Genomic DNA, 18,636 nt, shown 5'->3' with positions numbered 1-18,636 from the left:
GTCTATCAACACTAAGTAATGCTGATTGTTCCACTCAAATATGTCAGTGGCTACTGTTGACCAAGGTAGTTCAGGAATTTGGCTTAGCTGATGTGGCTGTTTTTGCAAATGCAGTTTAGTACTGTTTCTCACTGAACAAGAAGAAAGCACTTTATCAATGTCTTTCAATAGAGAAGGCCAAAATAATAGTCCTATCGCCCTTCTTTTGGTAGAATCGGAACCTGAGTGGCCACGATACAAAATATGAATGCTTTCATGTTGTAAGGAAGTAGGAGCAATAACTTTTGGACCTTTGAAAATGATACAATCTTCCATCAGCATCTCATCTCTGTATGGAAAATATGGTTCTATTTCTGGCAGTACACAGGATTGCTTTGACGGCCATCCTACATTGATAAAGTAGTTGAGCTTTTGCAAAATTAGATCAGTCTTTGTATGATCTCTTAGCTCAAGTCTCCTGGTAGAAAAATTACGCACTTCCATGACAAGTCAAAATTCTCTACATCAAGCTGTTCTGTGGTATTTCTGGATGATCTAGATAAGTATCAACCATATAAAGAATTTGCCTTTTGTATAGACCATTTAGAAATTATATTTTCTACAATTTGAGAATCATTATTTGTAGTCTTCCTGGAGCTGAATGCATAGGCTTCTTTAAAATCATGACTAGAGGTTGATGGTCATTTTCTATCTGGATAGCTCGGTCATAAATATAATCATGGAACTTTGAACAAGTGAACACAATTGTCAAAAGTTCCTTCTCAATTTGATCATTTCAGGTTGGGTAAGCATTCTAGATGCATAAGCAACAGCTCTGCCCTCTTGAAGAATTACTGCACCAAGACTGAATTTTGAAGCATCAAAGGAAAGTACTACTGGTTTGTGGACATCATAGTACCTTAATGTAGACGGGCTGGCAATTTGCTGTTTGAGGTTAACAAATGATCTCTGGTGTTGTTCTAACCATGAAAAGGCAACATTTTTGTACATCAGCTCTCTTAAAAGGTGCTGATAACTCACTAAAGTCAGGGATAAATTTGCCAAAATAGTTAACCATACCAAGAAAATGCTGTAGGGCTTGGGCATTGTCTGGAGCTGTCATCTCAAGAATTGCTGCTTGTTTAGAAGGGTCTATTCATAAGCCTGTACTGTTTAATAAATGGGCTACATATGTCACTTCTGGTAGAATTTACATTTCAGAAGATTGAGCTTTAAATTCACTTCATGCACTCTGTCCAGAACTTTCCTGAGGTTTCTGTCATGGTCTGCTTTACCATTGCCTCCAACCAGTAAATCATCAACTATTATAGCACATGGGTAGCCTGAAAAAAATTTGCTCCATTGCACACTAAAAGACTTCACTGACAGAATTTATTCAAAAAGGCATCCTAAGGAATCTGTATCTACCAAATGAAGTACTGAATGTAATCAGTAGTGAAGATTTGCAATCAAACATTACTTGCCAAAATGAACTCTTTGCATCCAAGACAGACAAAACAGTGGCATTTGACATGAGGGTGTCAGTCTCCTCAACTGTATGCATAGGATGGTGAGGTCTTTTTAATGCCTTGTTCAAGTCTTTTGGGTCAATGCATATTCTGATTTCATGGAAGACAACCACTCAGTTGGTTTTGTGACTGGACAAGTCACACCTTGCTGCACCATTTTGTCTAACTAGACCTTGACTTTGTCCTGGACAGCTACTGGAACTCTCCTTGCTGGTCTGACCACTGGACTGACCTCTGGATCTACTTTCATGGAGAACACAGCTGGAAGTTTGCCTAGCTTGTCATCGAAAACATCAGCATGCTCTGAGAAAATAGCATAAGAAAATCTGGAACTGAGACGTGTTTACATGATGGACATCTTTGGTGAAAGAAAGCAGTTTCATTCCCAAACTGTCTCTGAGACCTAATAATGACTGCACAGGTCTTCTGACTACATAAAATTACAAGCTGTAACTGTTCCCAGCTGAATAGCATGAAAGCACTACTGAGCCTTCAGTTTGAATCTTTTCACCTCCATAAGCAAAAAGGTTCACACCCTCACTTACCAAATGTTTCTGCTGACATTACATTACACTCTGAACCAGTGTCTACTTTGAGCTGTGTGGGCTTGCCATTGATCAGGACAGTACAAAATATTTGGTTCTTTGCCAACAAATCTACTGCATTAACCTTCTCACTGACCACTGATACACCATCTACATAGAAAGTAGGGTTTCAGCTTCCTACATAACTGACTTGCTTTTTTGAGTGACCTTTTTTAATAATTGAATGAGGCTTGCTTGATTTACAAAACATTTGAAAGTGATTCCATTTTTTACACTTGTGGCATTGCTGACCAAGTGATAAGCACTTCTCTCTTTTAGACTCATGATTGGCACCACAATTACAACAGTTAACAATAAGACTTGACTTGGGTTTTGCTGATTCACCCTTATACTGCATTGAGCATGTCCATTTTGCTAAGTTAGTCTTGGAACTTGCTAGAAAGTTATGGGGTTTCCCAGGCAGACCCACAGGGGCTGCAGCTGCCATGTGCTTAGGCCTGTTTCTGTTTGCCACATGCTGCATGCTGTCTATGTTTGCTTTAGAGGCTGTTGAAACCATGCTCTTATCACTTGTAAGCATACTTGTGTGCCTTTCTGTGAGCTTATGGATTTGACAAATCTCTATGGCTTTGCTTAATGTTAAATCATGGTCACAAAGCAAAATCTTTCTCACTGCAGCACAATTAACAACACACACAAGCCTGTCCTTTATTAACGCAACTTTCAAGTCACCAAATCTGCACATTTTAGCCTTATTTCTCAAGTCAGTGATACAAGCTGCAAACGTTTCTCCTGGCTTTTGGTCTCTTGTATAAAATAAGTGCCTCTCTAATGTAACATTTGCCTGAGGGTTGCACATTTCTCTAAATTTACATTTTAAGCATTCAGGGTCCTCCCTTGATTCACTGATACCACAATATGGCGGTTCCCTCTCTCCTGCATATACTGCTGGTTCACAAACAAATGAGTGCTCTCTTTCAACAGCCCCTGACCCAGCTAAGTTAAGCAAAATGAATGTCCTTGTACATGCATCTTTGTCAGAAAAGGCTGCTTGTATGAAAATATTGTATTCCTGCTCAAATACTCTCCAATACTCTGCTATATTATGATCAAACACAAGTGGACTAAGTCTGCAAAATGCTTCTGCGATATAGACACACAGTAGTGAAGGTGCTTGAAATTATGCATGAACATACACACAAATATATATGCCAGAACTTTATGCCACTACTTGTAATTATGCCCAATAGCACAACAAACTCTTTGAAATAACTACACTTTGCCAAGTAAATCTCCGTAGCACAAGAGCACTTTGAAACCACTGTACTTTGTGAAACCACTCCTTATCAATGTAACAAATTCTTCAAAATGACTGTACTTTGTGAATAAACTGTACATAGCAAAAAGAGCTCAGAGTAAGAAACACTTTGAAATTAATGTACTTTGCAAATAAACTGTATACAGCACAAGAACTTTTCAAAATGGCTGTACTTTGCGAAATAACTCTCTACAGAGTAAGAAACACTTTGAAATGGCAGCACTCTGTGAATAAATGTACACAGCACAATAAACTTTTTGAAATGGCTGTGCTTTGACTGCACTTTGCAATATAATTGTATTTTGCACACAGCAAACTATTGGAAATAACTGCACTGTAATAAAGTACACACTCTGCAAATACTTTGCACACTCTGAGATACTTCGAACAACTCTAGTTATGCTTTGAATGGCTTTGGTCAATGCAAAACAGTAGTTTGTGCCCAAACACGGTCTTTTACTAAAAAAAGCATGATGACGCCTTGCACTTTAAGCTTAATTTGCCCTTTTATTGTACTTGTTATGCCCTTTTAATCTCTTATCATGCTCATTTTACTTTTGTTGTGCCCGTTTTACTTCAAACATGCTTGTTATGCAAACCAAAGGTAATTCTGAGCCCCACATGAATATTTCTGTTAGTTTTATCAAATATCATAGTTTGAAACTATTTGTTTAATTAATAATGCATTTTGTGTCTTTCATTTGATTAATATGTTTTGTGTTACTCATTTGATTAATAATGTGTTTTTTGCCTTACAAATGCCCCATTTAATTTTATTTGCCAAATAAATCATCTGTGCGAGTTTTTGTTACCTTGAGTTAGTTTCTGGCCCTTTTTTGTTTGTCTGAGCTCTGTTTCACTCAACCATTTTGATCTGCCCTCACCTTCAACTCTGCACCTCATGGCTTAAAGAAATTGTTCTCTTAATCCCAGTTCTGACACCATGTCGCTCGTCTGGTCAGGCTAAAACAGACAAGCGGGTGTGGGTCTTTGTAACAAACTTAAATAAACTTACAAATAGACTGACTACCACACTCATACATGTTAACACTCTGGCTGTTCTCTCAAAATGGCACTGCTGTCTTCACATGCAAACTATTTATATGCACATGCTTATATCTGGAAATGCTTCTTAAAGGTACATACACACACTGTTCTACACCTCCTATGCTTGGCCAATTTTTTTTTCTTTTTTATATAACTGATTGATATTGTGATTCCACCAGGGTGGCTTGTCATTTGAGTTTGTCTTATTCTTAATATGAATGAGCACAGCTCGCTTTATACAGCTATCAATATGGCTTTACAGAGATTTTATAAATAGCTCAGTGTTTACTGGGTTTGGGTGTGCTTGGAATTTAGCCAAGAAGTTGCTTAGTAAAGAGAGGTTAGCCGTGGAATAGTTTCTAAAGGTTTTTGGCTTCACTGGATCCCCAGATTTAATTTTTATTTCAACTAATACTGCCTTATGGTCAGATCTGACAAGCAAAGATATTACATTGAGTGAAGAACATTGGCCTCCCGTATTCATGGCAATAAGGTCATGGATGTTTGTACCCCTGGTAGGAGAATGGACCAACAGATTCAGGATGTTGGTATTAAAAAAGTTTAGGAATCGCTGGGCATGTTCAGTAGAAGTGATGTAGGACTCCTAATCTATAGAGGGGTAGTTCAGCTCCCCTATGAATATCATATTGGAATGAACAGTGAGGGACTCTAGTACATTGATATAGGTAGTATGGATTTCCTGGGACATGGAGGGGGACCTATATGTTGCAAGACTATGGTACGGGTGAGTTGTACATGTATGAGTTCTAGTCTGGATATGAGATTAGTCTAAATATATACTGACACTTCTCCACTTTTAGTTCTCTCCTATGCAATAGCTGGTTTAAAGGAGTGAAAGGCATTATAACATTGCATTGATGTGGTACTCTTAGTGACTTTAAACAATGTCTCCATTACTACATAGATGTCTACACTGTCCAGGGAGAGGAAGGCTTGCAGGGCGAAGTTTCTTGCAAAGACTACTATCATTCAGCAATATGACCTTCAGATATTCCTTCATAGGTTCAGTTAAGTTGGTAGGTTTATCAGTTTGGCAATGCCTAAAAAGGCACTATGGGGCTGGAAAAGGTCTTTGCCAATATCTAAAAGCTTAGAGGGGATAAGTACAGACCATTCCTGGCAAAGCAGCATGGTCTGTCAACCATGTCCTCCTAGGCTGTCAAATGTTGTACCTCCCTGAATTGACACCACAAGCTAAGCTAGTTGTTAAAATCAATAATATTCTGTTGGTAACATGGCATCATCCTTGGAGAAGGTAGTATGCTGCTCAGTGCTAGCCTTATACCTGCCTGAGACACACAATCATCAAGCTCAGTCATGTCTTGCTTCATATATAGTCAAGGGAGGTATGTCTCAGGTCATTAACTCCCACATGGACTATGACAGTGTCATACTGGGACCTGTGGTTCAATGACCTAAGTGCCTGTGTGACTTGATGGATCCTAACCCCAGAAAGGCAGCTACCCGTGACTCTCTCCTTACTCAGCCTGGTGAGGAGGACATCTGTGTGCCTCACTACAGAATCACCAATGACCAGAAAAGTTGTCTGTGTACTGGTTTGCCTTAAAGGATTAACAGTGGAGGCACTGGATACAGTGTTACTATGCAGAGCTGCAGGTGGTGCTTTAACAAAGTGTTTACAAGATGGCTAAGGACCCTTTTTTGATTGTACTGTACAGGAGGTCTTATTCTCAAGGCACTCAGAATAAGAGTAACTCAGAACATTGAAGACTGGACTTCCAGTTTTCAGAAAAAGTTCTCCTGTAACTACAGAAATATTGTTAATTGTATGGCCATAATTTCAAGTGAAAAACTGAAGAAATTCATACAAAATTTTTCTACTAGTCCATAGAAGTGTAAATTGGGTGATGTGGGGCAATTGCAAAATTTGAAATTACTACACAGTTTAAACAAATCATATTTTAAATTTTTCACTGAAATAAAAATGGCAAAGTTAGCACAATGGAAAACATACTTGTCCTTGCTCATACATTTAACTGTAACATGTCCTGACAAGAAAGAGCAACTGCAGAACAGCAAGACCAAAGTAAACCCACAATATTAAAATTTAATGTCTGAAGTCCTTTTAATTCTGACATCATGTCAAATTAGAAAGCACTTGTTAGGTATTCAGGCATAGAGAGGCACTGCACAACAGGGACACATAAGATGCTTCCATTTCAAGCTTTTATTCCAGACTGAAGAACCCAGCCATGCCATGTGACTCACACCCCCAAACTTACTTACATTTTTAAGCAAACAGTACTCATACCTAGTATATAAGGGTTGTTATTGTGAGGTTTTCTGACAGCACCTTTTGTATCATTAAATTGTGTACAAATCTTAACTTGTTTTGAAGTGCATCTATCCAAATTTGTCATGAATCTTTGCATATTATACCATGACCCCCCCCAAAACGTGCACGCTGATTGGCCAGCGTGCCCGTTGTAAATCGAGTTATACTAATGGAAAAAGGTCCGGTCGCCCGGACTTTTTTCCATTAGTATAACTCGTTTTTTTAAAACACTGTCTCGCTATGTTAAATGGGTTTAACATAGCGAGACAGCTTTAAAATAAGCAACGGAGATCTCCGTTGCTTATTTTAAAGCTGTCTCGCCATGTTAAACCCATTTAACATAGCAAGACAGTGTTTAAAAAGCAACGGAGAAAGCAAGATCTCCGTTGCTTTTTAGTGTCTCGCTATGTTAAATGAGTTTAACATAGCGAGGCAGTTTAAAATAAGCAACGGAGATGTCCGTTGCTTATTTTAAAACTGTCTCGCTATGTTAAACTCATTTAACATAGTGAGACACTAAAAAAAGCAATGGAGATCTTGCTTTCTCCGTTGCTTTTGCTCACACTCTGATGTACTGCGCAGGTGCGCAGTACATCAGAACTGCCGCGGATGCCAGACATCTGCGGAAGGGCAGTAAACAGGCATTATACTATGCCATTATTTAAGAAAAGTAACAGTTTCTTTTCTTAAATAATGTCATGGTATAATAGCAATAACCCACTTCTGGGTGTGGGTAATGCTAAATTTACCCACGGTTGGCTTTGTTTGGTCCTCGGCGCCTCGGGACCAAACCACGCCAACCGTGGGTAAATTTAGCATTACCCACACCCAGGCATGGGTTATTGCTATAATAGAATACCTGAATTAATGCTGTAGAGTTTACCTACTTCTCATGTATTCACAGACAGTCCATGTCTTTTGCCTTGTCAACAAGTTATGTATAAATTCAACAGTGATACATTACTCTACTTCTTGAACAAAAGCTATTCTTACCTCTTGAAATGAAAACATCTCGGTAAAAACATCATAGTGACTGTAGGACAGGTTACCTGCACCTAGAATGCACAGGACCTTTGCATTTGCTGGTTTCAGATACTGGGATACATAAAAAAGAGACAACATTTGCAACATATCAGAATATGGGCTTATTAATATAATAAAACATCTCTACACACTGACTGACAAATTCCACTTAAAATACATTTTATTCACATTTTAGGAAAATTTTGCTATCTGTGTATTGATTACTTCCACACAATTTCACAAATTAGACAGTTAATATGTGAAGCAATAATCTTAAAATGTATATTTTGAGGAAAAAATCACTATTTGCTGAAATTGTATGACTTACATTTTCAAACTATGAAATGTTTCCCAGATTCTCATTATGCCAGTTATACCCAGTTTCCTTAACTAGTGTTGTACAGCTTGTCTGCTTTGTTTCCCAGATTCTCATTATGCCAGTTATACCCAGTTTCCTTAACTAGTGTTGTACAGCTTGTCTGCTTAGTATAGTGACACCAGAAAGGATCAGTCTCCAGGGACAGCTGCTGCATCATTGCAGTCATGTAGACTTGTGATAGCCAGGATTTAATATATGCATGATTTTACACATTGGTAATGGAGTATCTAGGGAATCAAGGATTGCTGGACAGTTAGCTTTAACAGGAACAGAAAACCAGCAAATAATAATCCTCTCTAGGCTAAATCAAATAATTCCAGAATGTCAAAAAAAGCTATTGCAAAGTATCATAAGAATATTGCGGTGCCTAGCTTACGGGGTAGGTGTGGGACTTCTTGTACAGACCAAAGCTTATCTTCTCATTGGGCAGGCCAATGGTAACCCCGAATTTGGACATTAATCATGATGAGGATTTTGATACAGACTTACAAAATAACTGTTTCTGAATATAAGAAAAGGGTGTCCTTTTGCAAGGTCCATTTATATTTAATTTCTTTTGTCCAGAAGGTGGTTTAGTGATCAATTCTGAAATTAATGTCTGAAAAAACAATAAAATGTGAACTGAGGAACAGGGAACTAATCTAAGGGGGTGGCAAAAGCTAACATATTCTGGCTAGGCTTATAGATGCCCTCGGGCAGATAGGCAACCTATTTGCAATCTTTTTAATGGGAGAGAACATAAAGTCATTCCCACTGTATCAGACTGTCTTTTGTTAGTCAATAATTATTCACAGAGATGCAGGGGGTCCTAAGCACAGTTCTCTCCACACGTTAAGAATACATACACTTTAAAATGTAATACAAAATTATCCACCAGCAAAGCAGAATATTAAAAAAATGTATCCCAATATCACAAAAATAGTGTTCAAATCAGATATGAGTGCACACTGATCAATGGATTGACTTCAGCTTGCAGCGCATAAAAAAAGAAACCGAGATAAGAGCTAGTAATTCTGCCAGCATGAGTAAAATTCAGTCACTGGCTAGTAGGTACACTGCCTGGATGCCAGTAAATAAGAAATTTAGAAAACCTGAAAGAAAATCAACTAGAAAAGGTGAAGAGAAAACACTGACTGGGAAAAATCCTGCAGCTGTTTAGCAAAAAGCAGTTCAAGCTTCAGCTTTGCTACAAGAGATGGCTTCTCGTAACTTAGTGGAAAATATAAATTAAAGATACTCAGAGGTGACTAGAATAAATGAAACTTGGAAGAAGTATATCAACTCAAATAACAAAAGGCTGGACGGATTAGAAGAAGCTTTAACTAGCTACTCGGATGAACTGATAAAACTGCAAAAACTGCAATAATCAGAGGTTGAAATGATGAAAGTGTGGCTGAATATGAGAATTCTCAAGAACAGCTAATTCAAAAGATGTTAGAAGGCATTGCATGCACAGAAAACATGAGATTTTCTGCTGTACCAGAGAAATTTGAAGAAACAGACTGTATTAATTTTATGAAAGCACAAATAAACAATCGGACTAGTATTCCATTTGCTAAGGGCATTGAGTGTATGCTCCAAACCTGGCCATGAGAAAGAAGCCAAGACCCATATTAGTAAGGATACAATCATTCTAGCAGAAAGAGTTGATCCTGGCAGAACTGTGGAAGAATAGAAAAATACTAGAAATTGGAGACAGCTGAATGTTTGTGGAAAATTATTGTTCACTGTACACCAAGCAGATGAGAAGCAAATTTATCCCAGCAATCAGGGAATGGTGGGAAGTAGGTGTGAGATTCAAGCTGATATATCCAGCTGTCTTCAGAATATTTTTTTCCTGGAGGATCAAAGACATGTTTTGATGCAGAACAGGCCAAGAAAAAAATAGAAAAGCTTATCCAACAAGTGAGCCATCAAACAGAAGGGGGACTCTGCTTCTCATTCTTCTGACAATTATTCTCATAAAGAGACGTTGTCAGTGAAACCTTTTCCAATGTTCCAAATGAAAATGCTAGAGAGAGAGAGAGAGAGAGAAAAGCATAGGAGTTGACTAGCAGAATCAAAAGTACCTTGGACTTGAACTAGAGCCTGGTGTTGGGAAATAGACAGGAATATGGAGAAGACCAACAATACTGAAATTAGTGAATAAATTTGATATTTAAAGCATCAGTCACATTTGTGAAATACAGCTTTGCAAGAAAAGTGGCTGAGAAAGACTGGATTTTGTTGATGTTATTAAACATGTGGGTGGACTGTAAAGCATGTATCCCACTTTATGTCACTAATGTTTAGGACACTAAAAGGAAAAAAGGTAACTGTAAGCAAAACAATTTTTGTTCTTAATAGTATTTGTATTAAATATTTTGCATTAGCATGCATTTTCTGAAGGATATAAAATCTGAAACTTAAATGTCTGTTATTATTTAGTGATGCAAGTCCTCAGTGATTTGCCAAATAAACCACAATTTGTATGAGGCATGGACCAAAACATAATGGCAAAAACGTGGACAGTTGGGAGGTATTCATTTTCTCTAGCAGCCGTATTACTTTATTGCATTTATAATTTAATTTTATTTAAAGATAGCCAGAGCACTTACCTTAATGCTAAAAGTTAAAGTTTTCTGAAAGCAAACAAGCTGATTTTCACATCTGGGAGGGTTATACAGATAAGAAAAGAACAAATATCAAACAGTGTAAGTGGGAACACAACCTGTAACATACACTTTACCATGGGTAACCGTAGTTTTAGGTTACATTAGTAAGGTCTGGGGTGCAGCTGTCCATCTGGGGCAATTACTCCTATCTAGAGGATTAAACTTCATTTTTTGAAGATGTACATAGCTGTGTCTGCTTGTTCTACATTAGTAGGTTATTGGGGTGTTCTGAAACTGTATTAGTTTTTGTTTCAGTGTGTACATTAAAACAAAAGTTCTTGAAAAATATGACACAGGTTCAAATGGAGATGAAAAGAAATAACTGCATAAAAGATCAGCCTGCCATAAAAGCACAATAAAATATTCATGATGTGTGCCTAGAACACAAAAGTTGGAAATCCATATTTAAAAAAATTGGTCATGTCCAATAGGTAGGAACAATAACTTCTTATCATAATGACTATGCTATACATATTATCTGGAAATGTCAATGGGCTTACAGGTATAGACAAAAAGGAAAGAGTACTACTGAATTATGGGCATACATTCATTTGATTGGCAGGAGACACATTTGGAAAGAAATAAACACATGAATTTGATAAAAAAGGATTTCAAAATGGATTTTCAGCAAAATGTCAGGGACAAAGGAAAAGGGGAGTAATTATACTAATTGCTAGAGGAGCTCCAATAGTGATAGAAGATATTAAAAATGATAATGGTAGATTTGTGATCATAAGGATCTACTGGCAATGGAGGAGGATTACTGCTGGCATGTATTTATTTATATTCCACCAAAAAACTGCTGTTATGTAGCTTAACATTTTTTTAGGAGAAATAATCAATGATCAGCAGGGAATATTACTTATAGATGGGCACTGGAACTTAATTTGATTTGCAACAGTGAGGAGATATCTGGGAGACTATGAGGGAAAATATAACAAAAGAGGGTAGACTTCTGAAGAAATTTATGAAAATATTTGATAGAGAAGATGTGAATTCAGTAATAGGAACTCAGAGAATTTACATATTATTCCCCAAGGTATAATAACTGGGTTATACTATATAGAAATTATATTTCACAGGAACATGTGCATTTAATTAAAACCCTTGACATACATCCAATAACTATTTCAGATCATGCACCAATGAAAACTAAGATAAAAATGCAGGGTAATGAAGTGAAAACAAGACACTTGTGCTTTCCCACCTACCCATTAAAAAGGGACAAATTTAAGGAAGATAAAAATTTCTTCAGAAGTTATAGCTTGTGAGTCGGATAAAAGGGAGTTTTTATTTAATATTCATGCCCCTGTCATTCATATGTATCTTCATGGTTATTGTGGTTAAGATGATTGGCACAGTTTAAATATTGTCTGGTTGTACTATTGGTTACTGTACTAATAAGTTATAAGTAGTTCATTGGCTTTTTGTTTACATGTGACTCTAGTTACATATACTGTAAGTATTGTCGACTATAGATTATTCTGATGAAGCTCTTCCACCTGAATAAGAGCGAAAGCTTAATCATCTATTCAGTGTCTGAGTTTTTATTTCCTTTCTACTAGCTCAGTATTAATTACTATACCTAAAAGAAGCTTGAATTTTTATAAAATGTAAATGGAGTTTAAAATAGGGTAGAAATAAAAGAGAAAGATATATACTTATGAAGTAATTATTACTTACTCATTAGGGTTAATCTATAATTATCCATCATGGGATGGATAAGGTCAGTCTATACCTAAATGTGAAAGGTTAATTCAAGCACACAAATGAAAATTGGCTACGCTTAAAATGGCCCACAAGGGCAGCTAGCCTAGTACTTACCTATGAACCTGTAAGTAATAGGAATTATTTAGAGGGGATGACAAAAGTTAAAGTACTGCAGAATAGAGGGAATCTCACAGAACAATTAGAGGCATAACTGTGGAGTGATATAGGGAATATAATGGAGTATCTGGATAATATTCTTGAGTTTAGAAATATTGCTGTTACTTAATTATTTTTGATAATAACTGTAGAGTACAAAACCGTTTAGCACAACAATTTAGGCAACAGAACTTAACAGAGTTGTCACCAAACATATGGAGCCCATAAGAAAAATAACCAGATATCTTGTAGAGGTATTATAGATATTTCAGAATTTTATAAAAATTTGTGTAAAGCCGAGAAATGTGGCAATCAAGAAAGAAGATAAATGGAAATATTTATGGAAGACGTAATTATGCCAAGGTTAGAGGTAGATGAGGCTCAACATTTAACAGTTAAGATAGGAGGAGATGAGATAAAAACAGTGATGTATAATCAATTTGCAGGAAAGTCTCCAGGAACAGATGGTATTTCAGTACAAGTCTGGAAGAAGTCTGGAAGTTAGGAGGGAAGAAAATGGCAATGTGGAAGGTTTTGTTTAACAGTATTTAAAAGGACTGGAAGCAATGACATCTTGGAAGAAAGCTGTGGCAGTTGTAATATCTAAAGCTGGCAAAGACCCATCAGACCCAGTTTCAACAGACCCATTTTCAATTCTAAACTATGATTATAAAGTGTTTATGTCTACACTAGTTAAAAGAATGGCAAAGTTGCTGCCAAAATTGATAGATATGGAACAATGTGGTTTTTGTGGAGAGGAAGCAAACATTTGACCACATTAATACAACAATGATGATCCAGCGGAAAGCAGAATGTAAGAAAATACCACTGATGTTTGTGGGTCTTGATACAAAAAAATAATTCCACAGAGTAAGACGGAACTTTGTGAGCATGACAATTGAAGCATCTGCATTCCCTGACACAATAATATTAAATTGGAGGTTATGTGAAGGAGCGAAGGCAAGAATTAAAATGGGATGGTTCCTTTCTGATAAGTTGTGTCTTATGAGAGGAACCATACAGGGGGTGTCCTCTTTCCCCTTTATTTGCTTTACACTTGTAGCCATTTAAAAGAAAATATGGGATACAGAAATGCAATGGTATAATTGGCATGGAAATCAAAGAAAAGTTGGCATTATTTGCAGATATCTTATACAGTTTCAGGTCTTTTTGGGATATAAAATTAATGAAGATAAAACAAAGGCTATATGCATAAATTATGTACCACACATGAATTGGTTCAGCAAAACCAATATGTATAGGACACCACAAGATGAACTATTTAAGAGTATGGATTAAAAAGGCTTTTATTATATCAGCTAAGGTTATATAGGAAGATACAAAACAAAAGATAATACAAAAACTGAGAAATTGGAAGCTCTTTTTATGGATGTGGATGGTAAGATACAAAACAGTGAAAATGTTTTAGTCCCTTTAGTTTTATATACAGGTCAGGTATATTTTATCAACCAGAAAAGAAGATATGGACAATAATCAATAAAGAGTTGATGGAATATACCTGGAAGGGCAAGAGGGCAGTAGTTAAGTTGGATAAGATCATCTTTCCAAAAGAACAAGGTGGTTTAGATATATATATATATGGATCACCTTTAAAACCTCGAAACTGCGTTTGCCCGACACACTAATGACCGACACGAAAAGACCGACAACACAAAACGCCGACAACGCAAAACACCGAAAACCATTACACCAACACACTACACGTAAACAACACAGTACACTACATAACATATGCACTATCCCTAACCCAAACCCTAACCCTAAGGTCCGACACTACCGCACACTTACCCTACCTGCACCCTAACCCTAACTCACTTACCCACCCCTAAACCCACAGTCCCTCGCTATCGCACACACACCCTACCTGCACCCTAACCCTAACTCACTTAACCCACCCCTAACCCACAGTCCCTCACCATCGCACACACACCCTACCTGCACCCTAACTCACTTAACCCACCCCTAACCCACAGTCCCTCACCATCGCACACACACCCTACCTGCACCCTAACCCTAACTCACTTAACCCACCCCTAACCCACAGTCCCTCACTATCGCACACTTACCTGTCCGCTCCCTAACACTAAATCCCTCACTCGATCGCACACTTACCGAGTCCGTCGGGTTCTCACCTTTTCGGTCATCTGCGTTTTCGGTATTCTCGTCCCGTCGGATTCCGTTTCGGGCAAACGCGAGTTCGAGATTTTAAAGGTGACCCATATATACATACATATATATATATATATATATATATATATATATATATATATATATATATACATATATATATATATACATATATATATATATATATATATATATATACACATATATATATATATATATATATATAGTGATTCAAAGGGATATTTTAGAGCTACACAATTAAAGCTCATATGCATAACACAAGCAGAACGCTATAATTCAAAGTGGAAAGGGATGATGATGAAGCACAGGGAAATTCAAAACATAAAGAGAAACTGTGACTTTGGATGCAGATCCTCAATGAGAATCGTAGCAGCCATACAGAACATTATATTCATAAAGCAGAAAGTATTCTAAGAACTAAGCCAACACAAGAATGGAGAAAAGAGATATTGCAGATAGGGATGACTGCAAGTAGGGGGTACAGAGAATAGGAAAGAGGGGGCTGGAATTTTCTGGAGAGAAGTGGCAACAGAACCAAGGTATTGGGTGCAAATAACTAGAGAGGGAAAGGTAATAGAATGGGATGAGGCAAAGAAGACATTTGGACTGCAGGCTAGAGTTTGACATCCCAGAAGGTATTGATATCGGAGTATAGGCAAAAAGAATGAGTAGGGGAATCCTAAGTGAAAGACATGCTGTAGTAGAGTTTTTAATTGAATTTAGAAGAGAAGCTGAATTGGCTGTTAAAAAGGACTAATTAGTGAGGCATATAAGATGCTATACATTTACTCTACGAATAGAAAAGACTGGGAAGAGAGACTGGATAAGCAATTTACAAGGAAACAATGGGAGGACATATGTATGGTTCCCAATTATACAACAAAGTCCAGAAGAGTTAGGATTTTTGCTTGGAAGTGTTGCATAGATATTTTTATAACCCAAGCAGGCTTCAAAGTCTATTTCCTCAGGTAGATGGTTAATGTTAGAGGTGTGATGAGGAACAAAGAGGTATCTGGGAACATATGTTTTGGGATGTAATGAACTGGCAGATTTAAAAAATTCCCTACAGAATGCTCAGTCAGAAGTTTTGGGTTAGCAAATGGGTGCAACTAAGAAAAAAAAAATTTGAGCTAGGGCACGGGATCTGAATTGTCTAGACATTGTAAGGCCTTGTTAAGTTTAATTCTGGTACCTGCCAAAAAACAATCAGAAAATGGAAATTAAAGTCTAACCCAACACTATTTGAATTATTAAATATTGCAACAGAGAAAAAAAGTGGAAGTAGCATCTTTAGAAATGGAAGGAGTAAATTACATAGAATAAATGGAAACTGTGGTAACAGTACATTTATTTTATTTTTGTATTTATCATTTTGTTGACCGGGAAAGTCCGACTAGTACAGAGCCTATTTTCAGCGGAGGCCTAGAGAAAAATGCTCCAGACGCATGTCTTTGGATGAATAGCTATGTCTTAAGTGATAATTTAATAAAGCTGTTAAAAAAGTGTTCAGATCCATGAAAATATAGGCAATCATCTACATTATAAGTCTGTGTGTCTTAAGTACGTACAACTGCCAACCCTGGTAATTATCCAATTCATCTACAGATCTTAATTTATTACATGTTTTATTTTATGAGCTAAACAGTGACCATATGGTAAAAATGGCAATAAAAATATAAAAAAGTATATGGCTAGCTCCACTGGAATAAGGAATAAAGCCCTGATGACAGCTCAGGTGACCCAAGTTCAGTTAGTAGCTCAACTGCTTTACAGAGCTGGCAGGCTAGGAGTATCCCCATCCTAGAGTGAGGCAAAGTAGGATGCACAAAGCCACAATCCTGTGGGGGACATGAAATTGCAATACATTTCCTGGGATAAGGCTTTTGGGTCACTAAGCCACTGTCTAACAGTAACCTTATTTAGGAACAGTACACAAGTGTGTGCCTACAGGGAAAAGCATTATGAGTCTCTGTTGTGATGCAGGTAGCTCATTCTCCAACTTAGGGTATAGAATTATGCCATCTAAAACAGATGCCAGAGACAGCATAAGCAACCGTCATGTCTGCCTGCATGAACGCCACTCCAGCTGATGCAGGCTCTGACTGCAGAAGGGTTGAAGGTAGTCAGGCATGGGGCAAAAATCACATAGAAAAACCAAAAATATCAAAAGTGATTAACAATTACAATTAAATTTAATTTAATTTGGGGCACAGAGTATAGAATAAAGAATAAAGAAATTTAAATTTAATTAAATTACTTTTCATATCAAAAGTGATTAATGATATGAAAAATAATTTAATTCTAATCCTCAAGCTTTGTATTTCATCTGCAATACATTGACCCAGATTCAGATACACAGCTGGCAGGAAAGGCTTGAGTACTGATAGGGACGGGATGGCTGGGTGAGAAAACAGAAGTGAGCAGCCAATTACTGATCTCCTTTATTGTGGAGGAATTGGAAAACTGCTCTTCATTGGGGAGAATGGATCAGACAGGGTGGAAAATACTAGCTACAGACTTATCTTTGATGAGAACGATGGGGGTGGCTAGAAATGAAGCCTTAAGCTCTATCTTATTGCCCCTTTCTTGTGAAAAAAATGCTGTTGTCTGCGTGGGAAGGAATGGTCGCTTAGTACTCACACAAACTGAAAAGAGATTACTGGGCCTGAGTGGGAAGGAATGATTACTCAGTAGTTGTTACCTACAATAAAGGGAGAATACTGTGTGAGGATGGGATGAAATGATTATTAAGTATTCATGCCCACTGAAAGGAGGATACTCTGTCTGGCTAGAAAGGAATGATAACTTAGCACCTGCGCCCACTTAAGGGAGGATACTGGGTCTGGGTGGGAAGGAATCATTACATAATAGCCGTTACCTGCATTAGCGGGAGAATAATGTCTCTGGATGTGAAGGAATACCTCACTAAAAGAATCACAGGCCTAAAGCAGATGCCCTATGCTGACCATCTAAAAAAAATCCAGCTATACTCTGTCGCATATCATCTACTCAGAGTTGATCTCTGCTTAACATGCAAGGCCATGTTAAACCCAGAGCTGTTGGACATGCTACACTTAAAGAAATCCCAATCCCTCAGAGCCACATGCTCCAGGGATCTAAGCCTTGTCATCACAATGAACAAAACATGCTGGAGGGTAGGTTTCTGACCCAGAGACTCCCCAGACTCTGGAACAGACTGCCCATACATGTCAAGCAGAGTGCCTCTTTGGCCCTCTTCAAAAGGAACCTTGACAACTGGATGGGAGATAGGAAATTCACCCTGTGGATCACGTCAGTCACCCTGCTAGACAGGGGTCTAGGGAAGTAAATATTGTGGGAAGAAATAGCCAGGGAATTGCTATGGCTAGGCTTGTATAGGACCTAGGGCTGATAGCCTAATACCAGCCTATGAATGATTAATTTGTATTTATGCTCGCTTAAGGAAAGATACTGGGTCTGGCTGAGAAGGAATACTTGCTCAGTTCTCACACCACTGAAGGGAGCTTACCTCTCAACATTTTAAATGCAATAATTCTGGACAAAGCCAAAAATACTGGGGGAACAAGGGCCCAAAAATAGGGAGTTTTTTTTAAATGTTGTTCTTAAAAACTTAGTAAGTTGATAGAATAACAGGTTTTGTTTTAGCATGCCTTTCTTGAAGGCTATAAGGGCTGAAGCTCAAATGTATGTCATTATTTAGTTACTTCAATCCTCAATAATTTGGCAGAAAGCCATAAATTCTAAGTAGAACAGACCAAAAGTGAGTCAAAAATCTGGATATTCTGCAAACATTTGGACAGTTGAGAGGTA

The 18,636-nt window shown here is 37.5% G+C and overlaps 1 protein-coding gene across 1 annotated transcript in view; it reads right to left on the bottom strand.

The window, feature by feature from the left end:
- Window positions 1-18,636, bottom strand: part of CRYM (crystallin mu) — a 234,683-nt gene that overhangs the window by 30,223 nt on the left and 185,824 nt on the right. Inside the window, exon 5 of the mRNA XM_044087222.1 lies at window positions 7,729-7,830. Coding sequence (XP_043943157.1) covers window positions 7,729-7,830 — 102 coding nt within the window. The remainder of the gene's footprint in view (window positions 1-7,728; window positions 7,831-18,636) is intronic.

Source organism: Protopterus annectens, chromosome 11.part0 (genome assembly GCF_019279795.1).
Source record: "Protopterus annectens isolate FY-2018-M chromosome 11.part0, PAN1.0, whole genome shotgun sequence".
Lineage (NCBI taxonomy): Eukaryota > Metazoa > Chordata > Ceratodontiformes > Protopteridae > Protopterus > Protopterus annectens.
Note: the sequence above shows the minus strand (reverse complement) of the source record. Positions and strands in the feature narration are given on the sequence as shown.